At 42.2% G+C, this 27,421-nt stretch overlaps 1 protein-coding gene across 16 annotated transcripts in view; it reads left to right on the forward strand.

The window, feature by feature from the left end:
* The window catches only part of Arpp21 (cAMP regulated phosphoprotein 21), a 157,617-nt gene that overhangs the window by 113,359 nt on the left and 16,837 nt on the right, over nt 1–27,421 (forward strand). For all 16 annotated transcript variants that reach the window (XM_045136734.1, XM_045136730.1, XM_045136729.1 and 13 more), the window contains one exon: nt 552–678. In XM_045136734.1, coding sequence (XP_044992669.1) covers nt 552–678 — 127 coding nt within the window. The remainder of the gene's footprint in view (nt 1–551; nt 679–27,421) is intronic.

The raw sequence follows: 27,421 nt of genomic DNA on the forward strand, positions 1-27,421 counted from the left end.
TTCAATAGGACCTTTTCCTACAGCCAGATAGTTATACATTTCTCTGATAGCTGGGTTGCCTCATGAAGGCGTGGGAGCTCCAACTTTTCTGAAGTTCCATGCTTGCAAATCTACACCGTAGCATTGGGCAAAGCAGGTTCCAGAGCCCATTTGGCAACCAGAACAAAGGGAGTGGATTGTTCCCCATCATAGGAGGAACAGTCTACACATTCACACAGGTGTGGGGCACATTTATGGGGGTCCACCTTTATCATCTATCATGATCAAATGAAATCATAAGATGACTATGTTTCATGGGCAAAAAAAAGGTCTTCCTTAAGCTGGGCATGTAATTAAATAAGAAAGAAAATAAGAAAACAGCATTAATAAAGTGACCTGATGCACTCGGGAGGCTGACATAGGAGAAGCATCATGAGTTGGAGGCCAGCCTGGGCTTCAGAGTGAGTTTTGGGTCAGCCTGGGCTACAGTGAGACTTTGCCTCAGGGAAAAAAAAAATTTCTCATTTCTTGTGTGCAGTTTCCATACCTGCTTTTTCTCTTCCCACACACAGATGCCTGTATATTACTACTCATCTGGTCAGTACCCTACCTCAACCACACAGCAGTACCGGCCCCTGGCCTCCGTCCAGTTCAGTGCTCAGAGGAGCCAGCAGGTGCCTCAGGCGGTGCAACAAGCAGGTACTTGGAATCGGTTTCCCTTTTGTCCTGTAGTTCATTGAGTTTTGCTTGTGAATTTCATGGCTGTATTCATTGGATGAGCATCCAAGTGGGCCAGTTTCAGAGGACATGTTTCCCTTGCCCAGAGAAGCTAACAAAACAATGAACTTTCACCGTGTATATTGAAAAGTAACAGGTACAAAGAGGAGATGGGCTGGGGAAATAGCTCCCTTGGTAAAATGCTTGCCTTACAAGCATAAGATCGTGAGTTTGATCCTCAGAACTCATACACAAAACCAGACATGGTTGGCACATTTGCAAACCCAATTCTGGAGAGGTGGCAAAAGGGTGATATCTAGGGCTGATTTGCCAGCCAGTCTAAACCTACTTGGTAAGCTCAAGGCTAGTGAGAGAGGAGATCCTAAAAGGTGAATGAGGGGGGAAAGAGGGGACATAAGCATATAACCTGATGGGAACATGGCCAATTTGCGATATATTTATATATTACAGTTCTTAATTTTTAAAATGTAATTTAAAAAAGTGGATGGTGCCTGAGAAAGTGTACTGCACCCCACATTTGCTACTGGCCTCCCCACATGCATGTGCATACACATGAAGGCTTACCTTCCATTTGAAACACACACACACACACACACACACACACACACACACACACACACGGAGGTGATGCGTAGGTCCTCCTGGTATTAAGGCTTGCGTTTTAAGCAGATGTCACAAGCTATTTTTACATCCTTTCGAATTTATTTTAAAGCCGAGAGCTAACCACATCCTTATCATTCCAGTTCACACATTTTTGTTTCCTTTTCAACTCAAAGAGAGTCTATCTCCTGGTCCTCAGGCTGGAGAGGGCCAAATTAGGTTGTTGCAATACCGTCCTTAAATTCAGGCGTTGTCTTTAGAAGATGACTTCTGACAGCGCAGCGTGTCTCGGTGGAATTCAGACTCGCGGCGGTTCGCTGTCGCGATGGCCACACACGCCTCCTGCGCCGAGCCCGGCGGCCACTGTGCAGTGGGAAGGGGGGCCGATGCACTGTACGAGAGTGAGTAGCAGGTCTCACAGTGAACCGGTCTCTTTCCCTACTGTGTCACACTCCTAATGGGAAGCCGTGACCCAGACAGCAGCAGGCGCCCAGCAGAGCTGGGGAGCACGTACTAGGCAGTGTCTTGTGTCCTTCCTGCTGACCAAACTGCGGGGGAAAACTGCTAATTGTCATGCCGAAGACGACTGGCTGGGAGACTCTGCTTTCTGTAAGTAGGTCACAGTGCGGAATATATATATATATATATATATATCTATGTATACTCCTGGCTGCAGTTTGTGAATGCCTGCCTGGGGATCTGATTACTGCACTAAATACGGGTATACAGAGATGTGTGATATGTACAGATATATGTATGTGACAGCAATATGATTATATATCTTTTTATAAGCTATGGGAAAAAAAAAAAAAAACAGTCCTTGCTAAGGATTATTGTCAGTCACAAAGACCCTAAGAATAGCACTTTGCCAATTTGGAGAAAGAATTAAGTTACCCTATATTGTGGATGGCTACATTTTCTTAAGAGTGTCTCATAATGTATTTATAGTCTACAGAGAAGAATTGGAGGAGTTTATAGCAGCCAAATTTAGTCTCGTTTAAATGCTGTATTAGTTGGGGAAAGTATATATTTGATCTCTGAATGGACTGTATACAAAAGGGCTTTAAAATTATTAGTTATCTTTAAGGACAGCTTCTGGCCTTGCATCCTCTAACTATTTGGACGACCCCTGTTCTGCTATATACTGAACCTTCAGAACTGCTCCGCCCTTCTCTGCTAATGTTTATTGAAATGTTAACTTTAAATCCCCCGACGCTTGCTTCAGTATCTATGGAGAAGGGTTACTTTGGGTCATGAATGCCTTTGTCAGAGGAAGGATGTTGACCACTAGTTATAATCTCATCTTTACCCTTGGGTAGTTAGTTTCAGTATGACATACTTCTAAGCAAGTGTTTCAGTCTTGTGATGGGGTGTCTTGGTAGAGAAGGATGTGACCTTGAGTGCACTAGGATCTGTAAAAGCTACGGACGCTGCAGCTGTGAGTGGCTCAGAAAGTAGGATATAGGAGGGCAGCTCAACAGAGCCAGATTTTAAAATCCCTGGGGAACCCCACTGGCTAATTCTGTTCTCCACTGACTTCATTGGTGACTGGCAATATGAGAGAAAATAAGCGTGGCATTGTCACTTGTAAAACTCGATGTGAGAGATGAAGGATGCAGAAACTGTTTTCTACATCCCAGAAAGACCTAACTGGTCTCAACAATATTTCTTGGCAACCTGATAGCTTTGATTTGCTCTACGATCACATATCACCATGGAAATACCACACACACACTTGCATCAACATATGCAGACACACATATGCACATGCACACACACTACACATACAGACACAGGCAAAAAATTATGTAATTAGATATGATTCTTCCCAACACCCATAAGGCTGAAGTAAAAGAATTGCCATGAATTCAAGGCCAGCCAAGCTACATAGCAAGACCCTATCTCAATATACATATATTGTGTGTGTATATATATATATATATATTTTTTTTTCTTCATTCTTAGCAAGTATCTAGGTCTCAAAGCTATACCCAGTGAATTTTCATCAGGAGAATTGGAGTCCTTACAATTGGTTAAATAGGACACTTAGTTACAGATGAGGCAGTTACAGACCTTAGCTACAGTGAAGATAGCATTCTTCCTCTTGGTGGCATTGCTTTTTTTTGCTGCATTAATAAGCAATAAAACTCCTAAGCATGAGGAAGAAGAAATCCTATGCTAGATATTAATTATAAATAAAGACCATGAATATTAAGGAATTTTGGGACAAAATCAAATGGAAGATTTGCACAATGATATCTGAATTGTGAAACTACATGTATCAGGAATTTTAAATACCATAATATAGTATATGTATTTTTTATATTTCTTTTATACTCCTTTTTTCACCCATGCGCATCTGGCCTTTGTGGGATCTGGAGAATGGAACATGAGTCCTTAGGCTTCACAGGCAAGCACCTTAACTGCTAAGCCATCTCTCCAGCCCTGAGAAGACCACCTGTGTCTCAAGAGTTTTATGAGAGCTGTGGAGATGACTCAGTAATTAAAAGCACTTGCTTGCACAACCTGCCAGCCCAGGTGTAGTCCTGGTAGCTACATAAAGCCAAACAAAAATGTGGTGTATGATTCTGGTATTTTTTCTTTTGCAATGGCAAGACCTGCTGTGGGCAAACATACACACATGCAAATAAATAATTAGTTAATAATCTTTTTAGAAAAATAATTCATAGAGGAAGAATTATAGAGTGGGAGAGAATTATCCTGCCAGAAATATGAACTTTAAGATGGCCCATTATTCTGTAGCCTAACAGCACATGTAGGGATTGAAGGAATGGAGCATAGTATGTCTATGTTCATTGTGATAGATACAGGAAAAGAAAGAAAGAGAAACGGGAAGAGGCTGGAGAAAGGGAGGAAATGTGTTCTCCTTAGCCCTACCTCTTGATAACCTGCTTTTCTCCTGTGAAAACCATGATGCCTCAGCTTACCTTACGACCATATTAAAAACTAAATAGAAATGTACTTGCCATCCAAATGAAATATAAACAAGATCAAAGCTGTAGTTAAATGTCATGGAATCCAGTACAATGGCAAATAAATTCACATCAAGGAGCAAACACACACCTTTAAATAAACTTTAGCTCATTATGCTTTCAGGGGCAGAGTGGGTCTAGACTTGGGTGCTCTTGGTGGCTTGGGAGTTTGCACAGATATACAGCTCTGCTGGCAGTGAGGGACCTGACCTGAGAACCCAGCAGGCACTCTGCTTATGGCTGCCTTTCCTCTAGTCCCTTCCATTTTCCCTCCTTCTCTCTTGGTGGGAGAACAATAGGGTGTACTTGGCACTTCAGGCGAGAATACATAATTATATATTGCACATGTATATTGAAAATTAACCAGAGGCACAGTCCCCTTCTTGATAGGTGTGCATGGAAGTTCAATAAATAGTAATGTGTTTAGCTTTTCTTTTTTATTTCTCCTTTAAGGTGTAATATTCTATTGTAACAGCGTGTTGTTTGTATTAGCAGCTCTGAGTAAGAAAGAATGTTATTGCCTCCTTAATGTTCTGAAACACATTTGAGGTGGGGCAAAATGCACCCTAATGGAATCTATAAATTTATTTAACCAGAGAAGTTGGAAAATGCTGACAGTGAATCCTATATTTTTAACTTAACTTATTAAGTGGTTGGTGTCAATGAAATTGAGAAAGGGCTTATATATATATCTTTAAAGTTCTTTATCTCATTCTTCTTCTAAACAAAGTAGAATCTTTGTGTGTACACATGATATCTTGGTACCATCATTCCCCTCGTCCCTGCGCCCAATTCCACTGAGGGCCATCCGCAGCGGGATTGTTGGTATTCCCCATGGGGTTGTGGATAATGAGTTCTGAGAACAGCCATCAGCCATTGTGGGGCAGGGCGGGGGCATAGAATGCCTCTGAATATTCCCTCCCACTCTGTGGGTCTTGCGATCTTTCTGCAAAATTCCCTGAGCCATGGTGGGTGAGTTTTAGGTCTGTTTTAGTGCTGTGGTCCCAGCTGCTTCTGGAATTCTACCGTGATGCATTTTGAGCATCCTCAATGTCTGTCTCCATCACCCTGGTGCAGGTTTGATTATGATATTTCACATTTGGTCTTATCCCCCCTTGGAGCTTGCTGGAGTTGTAGTGAAGGAACCTCAAAGCTAAAAAAAAAAAAAAAAAGAAAAGGAAAAAAGAAAGGATAAAAAGGAGGTAAGCTGTGACATGGTCAGTGAAACATAGGCAATGGGATTTTTGTCATTCTACCTTAATTTGCCTTCCAATGGTTTGATGACTGTTAAAAAGATCTATTTAATTACCCTACCTATACTTTCCATGCATTTTAATATTAAAAATACTTTGGTATCTCTCTCCAAATATAGATAGATAGATAGATAGATAATTTATATTTCTACTTATTATTTGTAAGCAGAAAGAGATAGAGCAAGAGAAAGAAACAGACCCAGAGAGAGAATGGGTAGTCCAAAGCCTAGCCTTTGCAACTGAATTCCAGATACATGTGTCACTTTGTGCATCCGGCTTTACGTAGGTACTGGAGAATCAAACATGGGTCATTAGGCTTTGCAGGCAAGCACCTGAGGCATCACTCCAGCCCTCTCTCTATATATATATATATATTAATTTGACAAAATAATGTGTTTTCAATCATGCTGAGAAGCAGTGTGGCAGCTGTCATAGCTGACAGCTCTAAGGTGGCTATAAGCTGGGATGTTTCCAGAAGCAAAGGTTAGGGTAAGTACATCCAGAAGCAAAGGTTAGGGTAAGTGACAGGGGAGTAAAAACAGGGTTTAATGGTCTGCAGGAGTCACGTGGGCAAATCCTTGCAGAACCAACAGTTTGAAAATATTACTTTAGAGCAGGTTTCTATGGAAATGTGTTCTTGTGTTTCCTTCATTACTTGGTCTAATTATTGCACAATGCAGAATCGGGACTAAGAAACATTACATTGGGATGAAGTTGGAGGTTAGCAGTGCTAAGGACGATTGAAAAACTCACACTGCTTTTACACCTGAAATATCCTACCTGTCTTGCCAACCATGTGAAGGCCCAGGTTCTCTTGTCTCGCATGAGCATACTAAGAAAGGACTTCATTTGACGTGTGAGAAATAGACGCTTTAGCAATTTGCCTTTGGAAAATCTTTTGGTGTTTACATCTTTTGCTATGCCATTAGTGCCACTGGTATGGTTTCTGCTTATTGCAAATAATAATAATAATAATTAGAAAGCCATTGAACCCAAATGATTTTTGGCAAGATCAGGCTTTCCTGATGACTTTCATTTAAAAAAGTATGTATATAGTACAGCATGCCTTTAGAGGCACAGGTAAGAGGATCATCATGAGTTTGAGGCCACACTAAGGCTACATAGTGAATTCCAGGTCAGCCTGAGCTAGAGTGAGACCCTACCTGAACATATATATATATACAGTTGAGACCTTGTCAAAAATATTGTATTTTGTATTTTATTTATTTATGTAAAAGAGGCAGAGAGAGAGGGGGAAAGACACACACACACACACACACACACACAGTGAGAGAGAGAGAGAGAGGGCGAGCGCAGGAATGCCAGGGCCTCCAGCCTCTGGAAACAAACTCCAGATGTATGCACCACCTTGTGCATCTGGTTTACATGGATCCTAGGGAATGGAACCTGGGTTCTTTGGGTTTTCAGGAAAATTCCCTAACTGTTAAGCAACCTCTCTCCATCCCAGGATGGGATTTTTTTTTAAAGATATTATTTTTTACTTTTTGAAAATTTCATATATATAATATATTTTGATGATATCCCCTATTACCCTACCTTATTACTTGCCCATTCCCCCTAAACCTCTTCTTCTTCCCAAGAAGTAGCCTCTTACCCCCAGCCTACCTTCATGCCCTAATTATTTATTTTGTCACCACGTGCTGATTAGAGTGCTTTGCATGAGCATGGTTGGGGGGGTTGTCTGCTACAGCATGGGTCACTTAACAGAGGCTACACCACTGAGAAAAACGGCTCTTCTCTCACTACCATTAGCTGCCAATAGCTCCTCAGGGAGGGGTGGGAGCCTCAAGGGCTCCTCTCCTACACCATGCAGAGTGACGATGGCTGCAATCTTGTGCAGGTATCCACAGGTGCTGTGAATCTATGAGTGTAACCACCATATTCTTCCCGGAAAATAGGTTACGCAGCACTCCTTCCTATCCTCAGGCTCTTACGTTCTTTCTGCTTCCTCTTCTGTGTTGTTTATTGAAGGTGGGATCTCTCCCTCTCTTTCTCTCCCTCTCTTTCTCTCTGTCTCCCTCTCCTAATGGGCATGGATGTAAGGGATTTGTACTGTGATGTTTGTGCAGGGGCATGAATGCCATGACCTGTGTGTGGAGGCCTAAGGAGAAATGAAATGTTTGTCCTTTCCTTCCACTTTTGCTTGAGACGTAGCCCTCTTGCTGATACTTTATTTTTTTGGTTTTTGGTTTTTGGGTTTTTTTTTTCCACTTCATGAGTGATAATTTAAGTCTAGCTGGTCCTTGAGTTTCCACGTCTCCCACTACTGTCCACATATTAGGATTATAGACACATGTGCCACTTTGTGCCCAGCTTTACATGAGTTCTGGAGAACCAAACATGGAATCACAAGGTTGTATGCAAGTGTCCCTAACCTCTCAATGTCTCTCCAACCCCAGATTGGATTTCTTTCTTTTTTTAAAATTAATTATTTATTTATTTGAGAGCGACAGACACAGAAAGAAAGAAAGATAGGGGGGGAGAGAGAGAGAATGGGCGTTAGTTTCTTGCTGACAACTTATGCTCAGTTGTTACTGAAATTTCTGAATTGTTTGGTCCCGTCTGTCTTCGGAAACATCTTTAATTCTTCAGTTTTTACTTCCTCCCACACAATTCTGTTTCCTTATTTCTTATCTTTAACTCTTGACCCTATATTAGGCCTCTGGAACTCAATTCTTCTCACTCCTTATATTAAAAAAAAAAAAAATTCATGGGCTGGAGAGATGGCTTAGTGGTTAAGCGCTTGCCTGTGAAGCCTAAGGACCCCAGTTCGAGGCTCGGTTCCCCAGGTCCCATGTTAGCCAGATGCACAAGGGGGCGCACGTGTCTGGAGTTCGTTTGCAGAGGCTGGAAGCCCTGGCGCACCCATTCTCTCTCTCTCCCTCTATCTGTCCTTCTCTCTCTGTGTCTGACGCTCTCAAAAAAAAAAAAAAAAAATTCACCAAACTCTAGATGTTGCTGATGTTATAATTATCTGCTTTTTCTCTCATTTTAATTTGTTGACATCATGCCTTTGCAGCCTACATATTCTTCTTTATCATAAATGGTCTGTATTATCACACCATCTCTGGTTACCTTGTTACCCTCAGAGCCAATATGGAAGTTGGCTGTGAGTTTGTGACTTCACTTAGACAAGCTTAGTCATAAACTGTGAGGAGTGTCTTATACTGCGGTTTTTGTCTTTCTTCCCATATTCTCTCTTTTTTTGTTGTTTATTTTTACTTATTTTTTTGAGAACAACAGACAGAGAGAGAGAGAGAGGCAGAGAGAGAAAGATAGAGATAGAGAGAGGAGAGTGGGTGCGCCAGGGCTTCCAGCCGCTGCAAACGAACTCCAGATGCATGCACCCCTTGTGCATCTGGCTAACGTGGGTCCTGGGGAATCAAGCCTTGAACTGGGGCCCTTAGGCTTCGCAGGCAAGTGCTTAACAGCTAAGCCATCTCTCCAGCCCACTTCCCGTATTCTCAAATGCCCTGTATCCATGGGAATGTTGTTAGATCTGGGGGAGGGTGGTGATTAAAATTTTCATGTCCATCAAATTCCCCTTTGCATAGAAATTTTGGTGGTCTTCCCACTTAGAATATAAAGCAGTAGTACGCAAACCACTAAATTCAAAGGGTCTTCCATTAAGAAGTCAGCAACCTTGAGGGGTGCTTCTCTTTAAAATTTTTTCTTCTTACTGCTGCCTTCAGATATGGCTGAGTAGTATGTACTGTAGAGACCCAAAAATAAGGTTAGCAAAGTCAGTCAGAGTGAACTCATTTCATTCATTGTCTCCCAGTTTGCTCTTTCCCCCAACTAGCAACACAACATTAGAGCTATCTTCATAGTTCCAGCCCTGATATAACGTAGACCCTGCTTTCCAAACAATTGACAGGTAAACAGGTTGCAGTCCTAAAGCCAGACACCAGTTAAAGTCATCCAGGCAGGCCATACAGTACTGGGCGTTTCTTGCTGAATTATTGTAAATCTGAAATAAGACACTGTGTGTAACTCGTACACTTTCTTCGATCTGGGAGGCCAGGGTCACACACTACTGAGTCTCTTAGTACGTCAATCCTCATAGCACTAGTCCACAGCTCAGCCTGGCAGTTCTTCCCCTACCCACAAAACAGGGACACTCTATTGAAGTTTCAAGGTGCTTTACTACCTCTGTTAGAGGATTTTATTTCTTTTTTCTATTTACTTTTTCCATTGCTAAAATGACCCAAGTTAAATTGTTCACAGTCTTTGCGTGGGAGTCTACCTCAAGTGTCTCTGTGCAAAACCTATGCAGAGAAGATGGTTTCCTTGGTAACAAAAATATGCTCTTACCCTTCAAACACACACATACACACACCACAACTATGCAAATGTACCCGCCTCCTCCCCATTGCCCTACTGTGCGCCAGCATCAGAACTGTGCCTTAGCACCGTTGCAAGATTTGTGGGTTTAGCCACTGCACTGAAAGTCTCACTCCTTTACAAATCACTGGCTCTGTTTTTACGCTCCTGCAAACAATGCAGCGGGAGATGAGCATCTTTCTATTACTGCCTTTAGCTGGCCTTTAGTAGATGGTTAGGGCAAGAGAGAAAGACAACTGGATCCTAAAATGCTGGGGTGTGTACAAGTATTGAACACAACTGTCCAGATGAAGGGATTTTAAATTATTGGTAGAATTTTCAGGCTCTCTGGAATTTGCATAAATGATGTGTTTTTTTTTTAACTCAGGCAGGATATGGTAGCATGCTTGATGACTATTACAGAAATTAAGGTATTAATTTGGTAGTACTTATGACACACTTGTTAAGTGTGCTGCTAAATGAGCCCTCATGAGCTCAAAAAGCTTTTCTCCCTTATTAAAAAATGACAAGGCAGGAGCTGAAGAGATGGCCTAGCAGTTGAAGAAACTCGCGTGCAAGCTCACAGAGCTGGGCTCAGTTCCCCAGCACTGACTTGAAGCCTGAGGCAAAGCGGTGCATGCATCTGTAATCCCAACAATGACGAGTAGAGTCAGGAGAATCTGGAAGCCTGAGAGCCAGCTAGACTGGCCTATGCATTGGCAAAAACAACAAGGGGGCCCATACTGAGAAGTGACCGCTTTCATATACATGTACCACATACATGATACATGTGTGCCTAGATACACACAGATAAAAATTAAATTCTAAAAGTAAATGACAAGAGGCTGGAAAGATGGCTTAGTGTTTAAGCACTCACCTGTAAAGCCTAAGGACACTGGTGCAAGGCTCGATTCCCCAGGACCCACATAAGCCAGATGCACAAGGTGGCTAATGCATCTGGAGTTCGTTTGCAGTGGCTAGAGGCCCTGGCATGCCCATTTTCTCTCTCTCTCTCACACACTCTCTCTCTCTCTCTGTCCCCCACACACACCTCTTTCTCTCTGTCTATCACTCTCAAATAAATAAATAAAAATAAACAATTGTTTAAATAAAAGAAACAAAAATAAATGACAAGACACATACAGACATGTGACCATCTAAGCAGGTGAGCCTACTAGGTTAGAATTTCAGAGACATTATTCAGCAAGCGTGAAGTTCACCTGAGCGTGCCACAGGAAAGTGATGAACCCACATCACATTCCCTGTGGTGGTTGTGTTGCAGGCACAGCTCCACACCACATGCCCACGCAGTTGCTGACTTCTCTGCTGTAGGCTGTGGAGCCTGTCAGTCAGAGAAGGGCAGGAGATAACAGGTCACACTCTCTTCTGTTCAACTTGCAGAGTAGAAATCCGAGTTTGCCAATGCTTCCTTCTTTTTACTGGAACTAACTTGCCAGTACAAGTAGAGATGATAAGAGAATCTTCCTCCCCCACCCACACACACACACACACACATCTTTTCCTTCTCTTTTCCTCTTCTTTTCATGTGGCTAAGTCCTTCTTGCTAGATTTATCACAAAATCCTGGGATGACTTTGGAGAATTTGAGCAATTCTGGAAATGCAGAGCCTGTGAAAAAATCACCACAGATGGCTTTGTTCGGGAGCTATAAGTGTGAAAGTAGAAACAGAAAGTTGAAAGGTAAATTGGGGGAGGGGTCGCTGGAGAGATGGCTCAGCAGTTAAAGGCACTTGCTATCCAAGCCTGATGGCCCAGGTTTGATTGCCTAGGGCTCATGTAAATCCAGAAGCACAAAGTAGTGCATGCATCTGGTGTTTGTTTGCAGTGGCAAGGGGTCCCTGCTACACCCATTCTCTCTTTCTCTCATTCCCTTCTCTGTTTGCAAACAAGTAATAAATAATGGAAGGCAGGAAGGAAAGAAGGAGGAAAGAAAGAAAGGGAGGGAGGGAAGGAAGGAGGGAGGGAGTTAGGGGAAGGGAAGATAAAGGAAGGGAAGAGAGGAGAAGGGAACATGGAAGACAGAGAAAGATCAATCAGTTGGGGTCGGGTCACTGGGAGTTTGATCTCTGCTGGTCTTAAAGGAACTTGCAATGAATTTCATGATTGATTGTGATTATAGTATATACTAGGAAAACTTTAAAAATTTCTGAAATCAAATTAAAATTTCAAAGACTTCAAATTAAAGAGCCAATTCTTACCACCCTGCAGGTTTTAGACTCACCCTGAGGCCATGTATGTGAGTGTGATATAAATTAACCTTGATGGGGCTGGGGGTGAAATTTCAGTGATAGAGGGCTTGCCTAGCATGTACAAGACACTGGGTTTGGTGCACAGCATGAGAAGCCATCTAAGTAAATGAACTCAGCCATGGGAAAATGCTACTTTCATGATTTATAAATAATGGATTGTTATTCAAAAAGTGTTGCACCCACATTAGGATTGGGGGAGTGTTATAAAGAATACTGGTGATGGGCTGGGAGATAGCTCAGTTGGTAAAGCACAAGCCTTGGAAGCATGAAGACCTAAATTTGGTTGCCAGAGCCCATGTGAAAAGGCGCTTGTAATCCCAACAGTGAAGAGACAGAGATAGGTGGATTCTAGCGTTCACTGCCAAGTCTAGTCTTTACTGTGAATTACTGGCCCAGTGAGAGATATTACCTCAAATAAAGGTGGGTGGCACCTGAGCAATGACATCCCAGGTTATCCTCCAGCCTCCACACGCACGCACAAACACACGCACATACCTGAGTACATATAAACACAGATATAGACACACGCATGCACACGCACACACATGCACACACACACACACACACACACATCCTAAGTTGCTCTCTTGTAATTGCCAAAGCACCGTCAACCTCCACTTCTAACCAAAGATGACCCGGTGCAGTGGAGTGGGGGCATGTCTCCACTCTTGCAACAGCTTTCTTTCTCCCTAAATGGAGCAGATTCTAAAGCTCACACAGGCAAGCTTTCCTCAAACGCATTCTCCACTAATTAATGAGCCATTAAAATTTAAGAACCAATAGCCTAAGGCAAATTTACTTTGAAACTTCTGGGTTTTGTTTCCCTTTCTGTGTTCAAAGGAAACTCTACTGGCACAAATACTGTCGGGATTGAACTGGGCATACATTTCCTGCCACATTTTAGAAGCATCTAGATTGCCAGGAATACTACCTGGCACCAAACGTGTCTACTCTGCTTCTAGGGGGTGTGTTCAGAGATGACTGTGAAGAGGAAGTAGGTCAGCAGCAAGATGTAGGCATAAAACATGCAAAGTGGCATCTGGTAGACGTGTTTGGCTGCTTACGATGCGAAGCTACTCACAGGACCTCTGAGTTTTCAGCTGTGTTTCTTCTTTCTGTAGTATCACCCCGAGAGGAGTGATGCCTAACCCTCTACCATGTCCTCCTCATGAGCGTGGAGACTGGCTGCAAAGCTCTACGGCACTCTATTGTGTTATCTTTTCTAGCCCATTCTTTTTTGATATATGTATACACTTGCGTGTGTGCGTGCATGTGTGTGTGTGTGTGTGAGAAACATCACCCACTTCATTTTAATACAGGGTCTTTCATTGTCTTGGAGCTCACCAATTAGGCTACACTAGCTGGCCAGCAAGCTCTAAGGATCCTTCCGTCTCCACCTCTCCAGTGTAGGGATTTCCAATGCGCACCATCTCTGTCCCTGCTGTTTTACATGGGCACTGGGGATTAGACGCAGGTCCTCATGCTTGCAAGGCAGAGCACTTTATCCACTGAGCTATCTCCCCATTCTTTCCTACTTCAGCTTTAAATGGGCACATTTTTGTACACACCAAGGGAGAAAAAATCTGATTAGAATTAAGAACCAACAGAGTTATTGTTGTTTTCTATGTTTTATTGTTTTTTTTTTTTGTGAAGCACATGATTAGTGTGGCTACATCATGTGTTGGTACATTCTTTTCCTCCTCTTGCACCCATCCTGCAGGGGCCCTTCTCAGTGGGGTCTCTGATATCCCACTTGAGGTGGTGGGTTCTGCATTGTGGGAGCAGCGGTCAGTTAATGGGGGAGGCAGTGCCTCTGGGCATGACATCCCAACCTGTGTCTCTTACAATCTTCCCACCCCCTCTTCTACAAAATTCCCTGAGCCTCGGTGAGTGAGTTTTAACCCTACTTTAGTGAAGAGCTGTCAGGAGCCTCTGGATCTCTATTTTGGTATGTGTTGAGTATCCTCGGTCCATCTTCACCTCGATAGTGATTTGTCAGGCTCACCATGGAAGCAGCACTCTTGCTTGTTTCCCCAGTTCCCTTGCGGTTTCACCTGGGCCTTGTCTGTGATACAAAAGGTGGTTTATCTCCTCCAGTCTCTTGTTACGTTCTGAAAAAGAAGAAAAAAAAAAAAAAACAGTTTCTCCAACTTGAACCCCAGACAATAGGGTCATGGGGGAGAAGAAGGGGAGGTTGGCAGGGGATGGGAGATAAACACAAAACTAAACCCAAAATAAACTGGTACCAGAGAAACCTTTCTTCTTGAAGGTAGACTAAAAGATATAACCCTCAACAGGAGTGCAGGGTGATCAACTGAAAAGATAGGCCCTGGAGAGGGTAGCATGAAACCTAACCTTAAAAATTTTGCTGGGCGTGGTGGCACACACCTTTAATCCCAGCACTTGGGAGGCAGGGCTAGGAGGATCTCCATGAGTTCAAGGCCACCCTGAGACTCCATAGTGAATTCCAGGTCATCCTGAGCTAGAGTGAGACCTTACCTCAGGAAAACAAAACAAAAATAATTTAAAAAAAAAAAAAAAAACCTTTTGTTCTGACCTGTAACAGAGTACTAGAAAGCAGAGCTACCCACACTGAGCTGTTGATCAGAGAGACCTGCAAGGCCCCAAAATAAGACAGGCTTCTGTCAAAGCACTTGATTACCCACCTGAGAGAAAAGGTATGACCCTATTTCTGAAAACACCACATGCTGCTGATCCAGCACACAGAGAGACTTGGCTGGAATTCAGAAGAAAGCAGTCTCCAGACAGCCCATCTAGTGCTAGAAAATAGGAAAATGGGGAAAAATGGCCAACAATGGGGTGAGCAATTAGGCGTCTAACTGAATCATAAGCAACCAACCTGACAAGAAGTCACATCCACCCAGTGTACTGGTGACACAGAGCCTTGGTGGGTAATCAATAGCTTTCTGAGTGGCTAAGAGATCTGTGGAAAGGAACCCATATCTGGAAATGGGAACCAAGTCTGAATCCTATGGAGACAACATTTATGTTCTCCAGTGTCAAGCTCCCACTAGTCTTTTGCTAAAAGAGGGGTTACATCCATCTAACTCTCCCAAGTTTTCTTTTCTTTTAAATTCTTAAATGATGGAAAGTGGAGCTTAAGATACAATGGACTCAGAGACTAGAAAGATTACCACCACAGCCACCAAGAGTGTGGCTGTAATAAGTAAAAAGTCAATTCCCAAGTGAAAGTAGAACATTCATTTTGTAGCATGTGCATATTGAGCTCAACTAAGACTGGGCAGAAATCCAATGATCACTTAAGAGAAAGGCGTGTGTGTGTGTGGGGGGGGGGACCTTTGCACACTGAAGCTGTCCGCAGCATTCATCTAAGAATCCTTTCAGATGGGCTGTTTGTTGTTACATCACATATTCACATAGCAAAAGGGTTCTTCCAAACATGGAGCCCTCAGAATTAAGGGTGAAAAGTTGTAATAGCTGCACACCCACATGTGCACGTGCCTGCTCGTGCCTCCGTGCGTGTGAAAAGTACGCTTATCCTCCACTTAAAATGTTCATCACTCTAAAGGAAATTGTTATTTCTTCCTGGTGCTACATTTCTCTCTCCTGGTTTGCATATGTCAAAATGTCAAACTCTAAGCAGAATTGCCTTGCTCCCATTATTATTATTATTTTTTCTACTATGAGTTGCATTTGAGAGAGTGATAGCAAACCTGGTTAGAAACATGTCTGTCATTGATTTTGAGTGACAGGCAAGAAGGCTAAGTAGGAACAGAAGCAAGGTGTGGGGGGTGTTGTATAAAATACTGTAACATACAGTTAGTTGGATTCTCTCTTTCTTCCTGGGTCTTCCAAATTCCTTTGCAATAAGGGAAGCATTAGTGTACTGAAGTCAGTTAGGAAGCCTTTCCTGATAGTTAGATATAGCTTAGATACAATTCCATATGTGCTTTCTTACTAAGGAATAAAATCCAACCACTGTAAGAAACAAAGAAGTGACATATAAATTTCAGTAGAATTCTTCCAGTGCTTATTGAATTAATTAATTAAGTCATTTCCTCCTGTTGGGATAAAAAAAAGAGAGAGAAAAGACCAAAAAAAGTCATTTTTAAATGGGTCAGTTTCAATAATTACTACCTTTAAATTATTTTCCTTCTATAATGGAAACTTTAAACTAAGGACTAAGGAATGAGGTTGCCTAAGTTCAAACCTCCACCATTTAGAACCCTGTGGCATTGAGCAAATTAATCACTGGGTGCCTCCATGTTCTCACTTGGAGGGTGACAATTCAGATAATCCTAAAACTGGCTCATCAAGGCTTAAATGCAGTCAAGCATGCAAACTGATTAGTTGTCAGCACTTAGAGACTGGCACAGAGGGAGTGCCTGGTGACGAAGGTTATCCTGGATGCCACAGGGAGCCTACTGAAGGGAGGAGGGGATTCGGAGGCTTGTCTGTGCCAAGGCTTCCTCTCTTTATTTATGGAGCACAAATATCCATTGGCCAGTGTGGTAGAACATCCTAGTCAATGGTCTCCCATTATAGATTTAGCTTTCTAGATTGTTGGTAAATGGTCACTAGAGTAAGGACATTATGTTTTGAATTTGAAACTGAGTATTATCAATATTGTCCAGTCGATAAAATAGTCTTGAGGTTCTGCCAAGTTCTCTTAGGTAGCTATCTTGAAAATCTCCACTGGTTGGAGTTTTAGCAGCACACAGGTGATGTGGCATACAGTGTGGAAGTGCCAATCTCCTCATGGTTGTAAACAAGAGAAGGCTTCCTTTTAAGAAAGAAGAACCAGGCTGTAGAGATTGCTCAGTGGTTAATGACACTTGCATGTAAAGCCTGTCTGCCTGGGTTCAAGACCCCAGTACCCATGTAAAGCCAGATATACAAAGTGGCACATGTGTGGAGTTCATTTGCAATAGCAGGAACCCTGGTGTGCCCATATACACTATTAAGAAACAAAACAACTATACACAAATTTGTTACTTTTCCTGCCCTAGATGTCACGGCATGTGTAGGATGGTCAGGAAACATACATTCTTTCTTAAATTTGGAGCCTTTGGGCAATTGATGTGCCAATTTCTTTCACAAGATTCTAGCCTGCAATTTATCATCCGAATGCCCTGCCCTGCTCAAATGTGCCCTTTGTGGGCAGGGGCAAAGCTAATATACTTTCCAAGTGTATTTGAATTGCTTCAATAAATCACAGCTGCCACTGTAAGCAGTTTTATCATTCACTGGAACAATAAGTTATCTTCATGCTATATGGATGCAGTGCCCTCCACAACGTATTTGTGAAAATTGTAATGCATCTTAATGCATTCCCCAAAGTGAAATTAATAAACTCATTTTACAAGTATGTGTGTGCACACACATTTATGTACATTATATATATACATATCTATATGTATATATACATATTATATATATACATACATATATATACATATATATATATATGTATGTATATATATATATATATATATATGAAAGATGCCAAGAAGTCATATAAGGTAATCAAGAATAAGGGCACTTTTATTCTGTTTGTTGGTTTGTTGTATGGTGCTGCTTGGTTTCTCTATTATCACTATCACGATGTGTGTATTAAAACTTGTCCCTGGGGTTAAATTTTATTTAGCTCTTTAACACACTTACTGTCTCAGTGACAATAGTCCTCAAAGAACTATGACTAAGTACAAACTGTTCCCCTTTTAGGTCTGCATCATGTGTGAGATGGAATACCCTGAGGTTTGCCATATTATGTTGGTTGACTTCTGTTACCAACTTTGGAGACAGCCATTCCAATTCATGAAGCTATAGAATGAAATATTTTCCCACGGTATTTTCAAGGACAACTTGGAATTTCTCTTTCCCATTCACCAAACCTAGATTCAGAATGTATTAGAATTTTTTAATATTTTTTAAAAAATATTTATTCATTTAAGAAAAAGAGAGAGAGAGAGAGGCAGAGCAAGAGAGACAGAATGGAGCAGCAGGGCCTCCAGCCACTGCAAATGAACTCCAGAAGCATGCGCCACCTCGTGCATCTTGCTTACATGTGTCCTGGGGAATCAAACCTGGGTCCTTTGGCTTTGCAGGCAAGTGCCTTAACCACCAAGCCATCTCTCCAACCCTGTATTATATTTTTGATAGGAAAAAGTATATTGCATAATCATACCATGACTGAACTTCCCAATAAGGAAAATGTAATTTACTTTTAATATTTTGGGGGGACTCTATTCAGGATGATGGACAATAAACCACGTTATGTTTTATTGGATTGACTGAAAATCTGCTCAATATAAACTAATTTGCCCTCACATTTTACGTGATAAGAAAATACTTTTGTTTGTGATCATACCAATGCTTCACTCTAAGCAAATGGAGTCTACGAAGAAGACAGGCTTTATAAATAGAAACTGATTTACTTGCTCCAAAACCAAACTTTCCAGGGCTGGAGAAACTACTCAGCACAGATCTCTTACTTGGCATGCATGAAGTCCTTGGTTCGATACACAATACGGCAAAAAATGTCAATACCCTGTGGTGGTTTGACTCAGGTGGCCCCCATAAACTTAGGTGTTCTGAATGGTATGTTCCCAGCAGATGGAGATTTGGGAATTATCACCTCCTGGAGGCACTGTATTGTTGGGGGTGGGCAAACCTGACTGCAACACACCCCCTTTCAAAACAAAAAAGAAAGTGGGTATTTGCAGGCTCTCATGGCATTTTGGATTTTCCCACACATCTTAATCTGCAAATGGCCGTTTGTTTTCATATCAAACTAGCCAGTGGCCGTTATGAAGGCCGTAATTGACCCCTTCATACGTGACCTCGGCCAGGGTGCCACCTATTGGTGGAGGCCTTGTCTTAGCCCCTGAGAAAAGTGTCAGACCATTAGATGTTGAGGTTCAAGCCAACATCCCAATGCTCTCGTCACCCCTGACAAATCAAAATCACTCTATGATTTTTCGTCTTCTAATTTTGTCTGTTTTCTTACACAGTTGGTAACTTTCCTGACTGTCTCCTATCTCTGAGGCCCAAGCCAAGCAGACTCTACCCTACCCCAGACTCATTGCTCACAAGATGCCTTATGCATCCCCCCCCTCCTTCCTGTGTATGTATGTGTAAATGTGCACATGTCAGTGAGCAAGCATGTGTACGACTAGGTGTGCATGGGTTATGTGCACAGGTGAGTGTGCGTGCATGTCTGTGCGTGCACTGCACGGGTGAGGATGATGTGAAGAATGGAGTCACACGAGTGGAGACGGTGTCCATGGTTCTCAAGGATCTAAGCATCTAGAATTGTAACTTCCTCTGTCTCATTTCCACTTTTCTCCAGACCCTCCCCTTGCTCTTCACTCTGTTTCTTTCTGTGGGAGAAAAATTGCTTCCTTTCCTCTAGAATTGATTCACTCTGCAAAATCTTCCCCAAAGAGAAATGGAAGAATTATTGGTTTTCAGACTTATACATTTTCATAAAATATGAGAATTCATATTGCATAAGATTGCCGAACACTAAGATGCACAGAGTCTGTATCCTTTTCTAGAACAGCCAATTATTTTGGGGTTACCACAATTTCATATGCATTTTTTTTCCAAGAGAAACAAGTGATGTTTAGTTTATTGTAATATTACTCATCGTAGTAGAAGTTTGTAACTGAAGAGAACTGGTAGCAGCCACCCTCTGTATGGAGGACGCTTCAAGATTCCTAGTGGATGCCTAACACCACCGGTGGTACTAAACCTCATAGACTCTGTTGTGAATTAGACACAGCATACCAGTTCTTCCAGAAATGTGGTAACATCAGCAAACAGACTCATCAATAATTTTTATATTGCTTGCTCAAAACCCCCCGAATCTCCGCAGCAATCTGTATGCTGTGGCTTCTTTACAGCAAAGGGGTTGCTGTCTCTCATGCCAGGGAGCCCCTTGCTGAGGTCTTCCGTGGGCTGAATGCTTTCCCCCGCCACATGATGCTGTCAGTTGGAGCACGCTTTCTGTTTGTGCATTCCCCTCGCCAACACCATGCCTCTCTTCTCCTAGGTAAGCACTAGCCAGGCACCCTGGGGAATCTCTCTTGCTAGCTGAAGAGTGCAGCTCACCTTGCAGAGATTTTGTTTTCCCTTCACAGTTGCATGGATGGAAGAGCAGTTCTGATTTCCTGTGTGCATGTTGCTTTCCTTTCCTTACTGGGTCTAGATCTTCTCTTAATTCACTTTGAAGCTCTATGTGATTTCCCATCGGCATAAAAAATTGCTGCCTTGTACTTTGGAACCTGCGCTTAGTAAAAGTGCAGGTCACTTCATCATTGTAAAGGGGACCCTGCAACACTGGCTCTGATCCCCAGGACAGCTGCAAGGGGGGCATTGGGATGAATATTATATACAAAAGATACAAGTTGGACCCTGTCACTGGGCAGGGGAGTGTGGGGCTATATACATCTCCTCAGAACAATATGCAATTTAAGACATAAGAGTTAATTATTTCTGGGATTTTCTTTTCACCTAACATTTTTGGACTGTGGATAGTTAAAACGGTGGGAAGGGGGCTGGGGAAGTGGCTTAATGGTTAAGGTGCTTGCCTACCAAGCCAAAGTACTCAGGTTCAATTCCCCAGGACCCATGTAAGCCACATGCACAACAGGGGCACATGCATCTGGGGTTCATTTGCAATGGCTGGTGGCCCTGGTATGTCCATTCTCTCCTCCTCCTCCTCTCTCTCTCCCCTTGCCCATTTCTCTCTCTCTCTCTCTCTCTCTCTCTCTCTCTCTCTCTCTCTCAAATAAATAAAGAACATTTTTTTTTTTAAAACTGGGGAAGGCAGACTATAGACAAAGGATGACAGCTGTAAAATGCAAAAATAAAATAATATAATATAGGGCTAGAGAGATGGCTTAGTGGGTAAGCACTTGCTGTGAAGCCCAAGGACCCTGATTCAAGGCTGGATCCCACAGGACCCATGTAAACCAGATGCACAAGGTAGCACATGCATCTGGAGTTTGTTTGCAGTGGCTATAGGCCCTGGCACGCCCGTTCTCGCTATCTATCTATCTATCTATCTATCTATCTATCTCTATATGCCTCTTTCTCTGTCTCTGTTGCTCTCAAATAAACAAAATAAAACAACAACAACAATAATAATAATAATATAGCACTACTTCATTGACTATTGCTTGCTTCTATAAAGAATCTCATTTAATGGGCTGGATGGATGGCTTAGCAATTAAGGTATTTGCCTGCAAAGTCAAAGAACCCATGTTTAATACCCCAGAACCCATGTAAGCCAGATACACAAGGTGGTGCATGTGTCTGGAGTTTTTTGCAGTACCTGCAGGCCTTAGCTCTGCCCATTCTCTCCCTCTCTCTGTCTCTCTATCTCTGTCAGCCTCTTTCCTCTGTAAAATAAATAATAGTTTATAAAAGAGTCTCCTTTAAAATTTTGATTTTTCGGGCTTGAGTGATGAAGTGCAAAGTCTCTGGGTTCAATCACTAGTACCACAAAAACTGCTTTTTGCTAAACACTTCATTTTGCATTTTTAAGTGCTTAATTAGGTGTGACTTACTCTAATTTATTTATGTCTGTCTTTTCACTGAACGGTCACCTGCACCCACTTCTGAGTTGTTGGCCTGGTAACCATGGTGACCATAGCAGGGTTACTATGATGGCATTGTCATTAAATGATGAGTACTTACTGTTAGCTTGTTAAATGCTGGCTTGAAATTTTCAATACTAAATTCAGCTTTAAGGTATAGTTTGCAAGTGCTATGGACACATTAGAAATGGTCACTTTTTCTCTTGGATGTCATCCTGAGTTAAGCTTGAGGGAAAAGCAAATGGAAGTGATATTTGTAGTCAGACTGGCAGGTGGTAAACGAATTAATTAATTAATTTAAAAAACCTGCTTTCTCTGGGATTCAAAGTAAGCCTAGATCGTGCATTATGTGTGCAGTCCTCCTAGCCCGGCACAAACTAGGCCTCGAAATTCAAACAAACGTACCTATACATGAACGGAATTTTTCCCCCCTTTATCGGCAAACTTTACAGCTGCTGCTGTAATTGTGTTGGGCACAATCTGTTGGACACAATTCCTGTTGACAGGAAGCCGTAACCAGACTCCTTAGTGAAAGGCTCCTTTCCCTCCTCGGAGCCCAGTAGTATTTTCTGTCTTTCCATCCTGTTTTATCGAGACTCCAAAACCGGTGCTTACAAAAAGCAAACCAACAAAAGCAAAACAACGAGCAATAATTATACACTTATCTCTTCCCTCCCAAAATTCTTTGGCCAACAAAGGCGATGTTGGCGTCTACTGAGGCATCATTTGTAAAGCCTTCCAGGCTATTGGGTGTCAAATAGGTGTTCTCTCATAGCAGGGTGATGTTGTTGCCATCCTTACACACACACACACACACACACACACACACACACACACACACACGTATGTGTTTAAATTTTTTGACAGTTTCATACTTATATGTTACATTACTTTATTTATTTATTTATTTATTTATTTATTTATTTATTTATTAATTAAAGACAGAGTGAGAGGGAGAATGGGCGGCACACCTGGGCAGCTAGCCACTGCAAACGAACTGCAGGTGTGTACAGATCATATGTACCCTCCTTTCTCTCTCTCAGTCTTACTCTACGCCTCCTTCTTCTCATCTCAGCCATGATGGGGTCACACATCGCTCTGTTGTAAACAGGGCATGGGCTTAATAGACCACACTCCTCCTAATGAGCTAATGATGCATAAAGGTTGCCTAGGACAGAGAGTCATTCTCTCCTATGACATAGCCACTAGTAAGAAACAAGGAGTCATCACTTACTTTGAATCTGCTCCACTGTGTCCCTCATCATGATGGTGTTAATAACACCAGGCCACTTTAGAACTATTATTCATGAAATTTTATTGCATGAATTTTCCCAGGGGCCTCACTTGCTAAAATGCCAACTCTCCTTGATTACAATTTTACTCTTGGAAGAAAGAGCTATATGTGTCATAGAAAGTTAATAATGAAACTGTTAGACTGCACTTCTGTTCTTGTCTCTTTGGATGCGGGCTTGTGTATATTGTCTCCTCTGGCATCATTGCCAAAGCAGAAGGTTTGATCACGAGGTTGTGATGTCTCCATTTTAATTAAATACCGCTAAGTGTATGAAGCTTAAACACAAACAAAGGATGCTACAAAGGGACAATTTACATTCAAACCAACCCAGTCATATTGGTGGAGAGGTATGAAAGATTAACTATTCACTCGTGTGTTTCATGTGAATGTAATGATAAGACAGTAGGTAAAAGGTATCCCTGAAAAATATGCCTACAGATTCAATAACAGATTAAGTGATTTCCCATATTAGAAAAATGTTAAAAACAAACATGACTGAAAATGTTACTAAGAAGAAAAACATCAAATGACATATTTTATATTTTGGGATGTCTATATCAGGAGAAATGTGCCTTTAATTCACCATGGCCTCTTTAAAGAACACCTCACTTAATCTCTCCTGAACACTCAAAGATGCCTGAACTCATCTAGGAGATACTGGTTTCATCTTTAGGGATGCAGACGTATTCTCTGTGAGGTCCTGGTGAAGCTGAGATCCTGGAATCTACTCCCTCTTAGTGAGGAAATCCTTAACCTTGGGTTTAAGGGTTTCTGGGAATTCTTGTTCCATTACAAGGAGGCAAATGCATCAAGTCAGTCTGGACACTTTACCCCAACCAAAACGTTGTCAGGGAAGATGTGCTCTTGGTGATAGAAGCCAAATGAGGGGATGCTGTCGGACTCAGTGCTTTGTCCCTTTGGGGCTGCGCTGCCAAATCAGCATCCTGGCACTGAGGAAGCTGAGGCACAAGGATTGCTGAGTTTGTTTGAGTCCAGCCTGGACTAAGAGAAAGTATTAAGCTTGCTTAGAGCAACACCCTGTTTCAACAGAAAGAAAGGAGAAAGAAAGAAAAATGTTTTGTGCATTTGTACTTAAATATTTCTTTAATTTAATATCTACTTTCTTATTCATATGGTTGCTAGTGCACTATTTCAAGAAAGCACCTTTAGGGCTGGAAGGATGGCTTAGTGGTTAAGCACTTGCCTGTGAAGCCTAAGGACTCCAGCTCAAGGCTTGATTCCCCAGGACCCATGTTAGACAGATGCACAAGGGGGCGCACACATCTGGAGTTCGTATGCACTGGCTGGAGGCCCTGGCACGCCCATTCTTTTTCTTTCTATCTGCCTCTTTATCTGTCTGTCTGTCACTCTCAAATAAATAAATAAAAATTTAAAAAAAGAAAGCACCTTTAACCATTGAGTCCGGTCCCCAGCCCCACAGCCTAATATTTCAAAAGACATCTGTTTCCAAATCATGATTTAAAAAAAAAAAAAAAAAAAAAAAAAAAAAAAACTTAAAAAGTGCAGAGCTGGAGAGATGGCTCAGCAGTTATGGCACTTGCCTGTAAAGCCCAATGACCCGGTAATTCCGTTCCCCAGTACCCAGATAAAGCCAGATGCACAAAGTGGTGCATGCATCTGGAGTTTGTTTGCAGCGGCTAGAGGCCCTGGCATGCCCATTCTCTCTCTGTCTCTCTTCTATCTCTCTCTGCTTGCAAATAAATAAGTAAAAATACTTTTAGAGTACAAATTAAACACCATCAGCCATTTAACTGTACAAAGCATGAACCTTACCCATATACACCATGAGTTACTAAATATTTCATTTAAACTAAGAGCGAATCCAAAACAAATCCGTTGAACATGATATATATCTTTCTTTAAAAAGCATTTGTCCACTCAGCTAGTTCAAAGCATTAGAAAACAATCAGATTAGAAATAGTGGTGGGAGCTGGAGAGATGGCTCAGTGGTTAAAGGCTCTTGCTTGCAAAGCCTGAGTCCCGGGTTCGGTTCCCCAGTAGCCATGTAAAGCCAGATGCTCAAAGTAGTGCATGTGTCCGTAACTTGTTTGCATTGGCAGGAGGCTCTGGCATGTCTATTCTCCCTTTCACTGTTTGCCTCTTTCTCTATGTCTCGCTCAAATAAATAAAAATATTTAAAAAAAAAGAAATACTGGTGAGGGGGACACCCCTGTGACCTGTACTTGGTGCTGGTGGGGAGGGCCTAGGTCTAGCAGGGCGGCTAACAGCTCCCTCCCCAGAGCAGCTGCTGGGGAAGCAGGGGAGGGACTCCTTTTGTCTTACCTTTGACCTGATGATAAACACTCCATGTAACTGGTCATCAAGAACAGACTAAAAGTCACCTGCTTCCATCTGGAGTCCTCTCTCCACCTTTGGCCTCTAAAGAAGGCTACTATTAGTAATGGTGAGTTCCACTTTACTGGAGCCTTCCCAAGAGGGAAAGCAAACCCATGGGGAATATATGCTTTGGCTAGGAGACTAAGTACAGACAGACAGACAGACAGACTGGATGAGTTTCTTATATAGAAAGAAGTAGTATCAGAAAGAAAGAAAGAGAGAAAGAAAGAAAGAAAGAGAGAGAGAGAGAGAGAGAGAAAGAAAAGAAAGAGAGAAAGAAAGAAAGAAGTCTCCAATTTCTTTGAGTCTTTGCTAATACTTATGGCCAGAGTCTCTTTGGAGCCACAAAGCCCAGCATCCATACATCCCAGTGCCAGAATCCAAGTTTGTACCAGGGCCTGGGGCCTGGGCTAAGTGTGTCTGTCTAAATGATTCTGGTGGCCATCTGCTCCTAGCCGGAACTGGCTTGACTTTTCTGCTTCTCACGGAACTAGGCCCTTGGCCAAGCTTTGCATCCAAAGCTGCTTCTGCTAATAGAGCTTAACAATGTCTCTGTAATCCGTGGGCAGAGCAGCACACTCGTGGTACTGCCCGTGAACCCTTCCACGCAGACTGCCCTTCGTTAATGATCCATGGGAATGTTCAGAAGCCTGTGGGTAGTGCAAGCTAAGCGGCGTACTCACCAGAGTGTTTGCTGGGCAGTTGGAGCTCATGCTGGTACCCGACACATTCCGAGCGGAACCATCCTGCCATTGGATGATATCTTTACTTACTTATTTGACAGAGCACAGGGAGACAAAGAGTGTTGCAGTTAACTTGGCATTGCTGGACAAACATCAGACCAGAAGCATCTTACGGGAGGCAAGGTTTAATTTCAGGCTTACAGAATCTAGAGGAACACCATCAGTGATGGAAGAAGATGGCTCACGTCCACAGATTGTAGCAGAGAGACACCCCCATGAGCAGCCAGCAAACACGGACAGCCAGAGCTCCAAGGGCTCTGAACACACCTTAGGGCTGGATTTAAGATACATCCCCAGGCACACACCCTCCAGCAGGTTGCTAGGTACTTAAGTTGCCAGCTTAATCAAAAATACCTCAGGCTATAGGGGATATGCATTCACATCCAGAAAGAGACTCTTACCACTTCAAAGGAACTCAGGACAGAGCAAGTCACAGATGACCTAACATCTCCAACATTCACAAAAGCTCTGGGAAGTCAGTAAGTGTGTGTTTCTGCTACCTAGGCAAGAGAAACACACCTTGGCAATACGCTATTTTCTAAAGCCAATGAGTGGGTGAAAGTGGTAAAGCTTTAATTCTTTGTTCGATTGTGAGGCCTGTGATTTCACCACTAGGAAACAAATTTCTTTTTAAAGGAAGTTTTGATTATTTATTTATTCATTTATTTTCATGCATATGGGTGGGAATGCCAGGGTCTCTTGTCTCTATAAACAAGTGAATGTTTGTGCCACGTTTTTTGGCATCTGGCTTTATTTGGGTGCTGGGATTCAAACCCTGGCTATCAAGCTTTGCAAGCAAGCACTTTTTTTTTTTTTTTTTTTTTGGCTGAATCACCACCCCAACCCCAGAAACAAACTTCTTATACTTTGTGCCCGAAAGCTTATTGAACACCTCATCATACTATTTCCCCTTTCTTTTGGTTGCATGTTACTATTTAACCAAGGCTCCATTATAATTCAGAGGTAGAACATTTACCAATCATATGAGCCTGGGTTCCATCCCCATACCCATGATGCTAATAATAAACAAAAACAAATTGTAGCTCTAAGTACCATAAGGGTATGACTAGTTTACAATAGTGTTTCCTAAATCAGACATGCTTGCAGAATGCAGGGACCAGCTGTCACAGAAGCAGGGAAGACCTTGCTTTACTTCACTGTCTGTTGCACATTTGATCTCAACTATCTGTTTCACAGCAAAGAAAGGAAAATGCCAAATTCAACAAAATCAGCAGTACTACTTGAGGTGAATCATATGGTAAC

Source organism: Jaculus jaculus, chromosome 17 (assembly GCF_020740685.1).
Source record: "Jaculus jaculus isolate mJacJac1 chromosome 17, mJacJac1.mat.Y.cur, whole genome shotgun sequence".
Lineage (NCBI taxonomy): Eukaryota > Metazoa > Chordata > Mammalia > Rodentia > Dipodidae > Jaculus > Jaculus jaculus.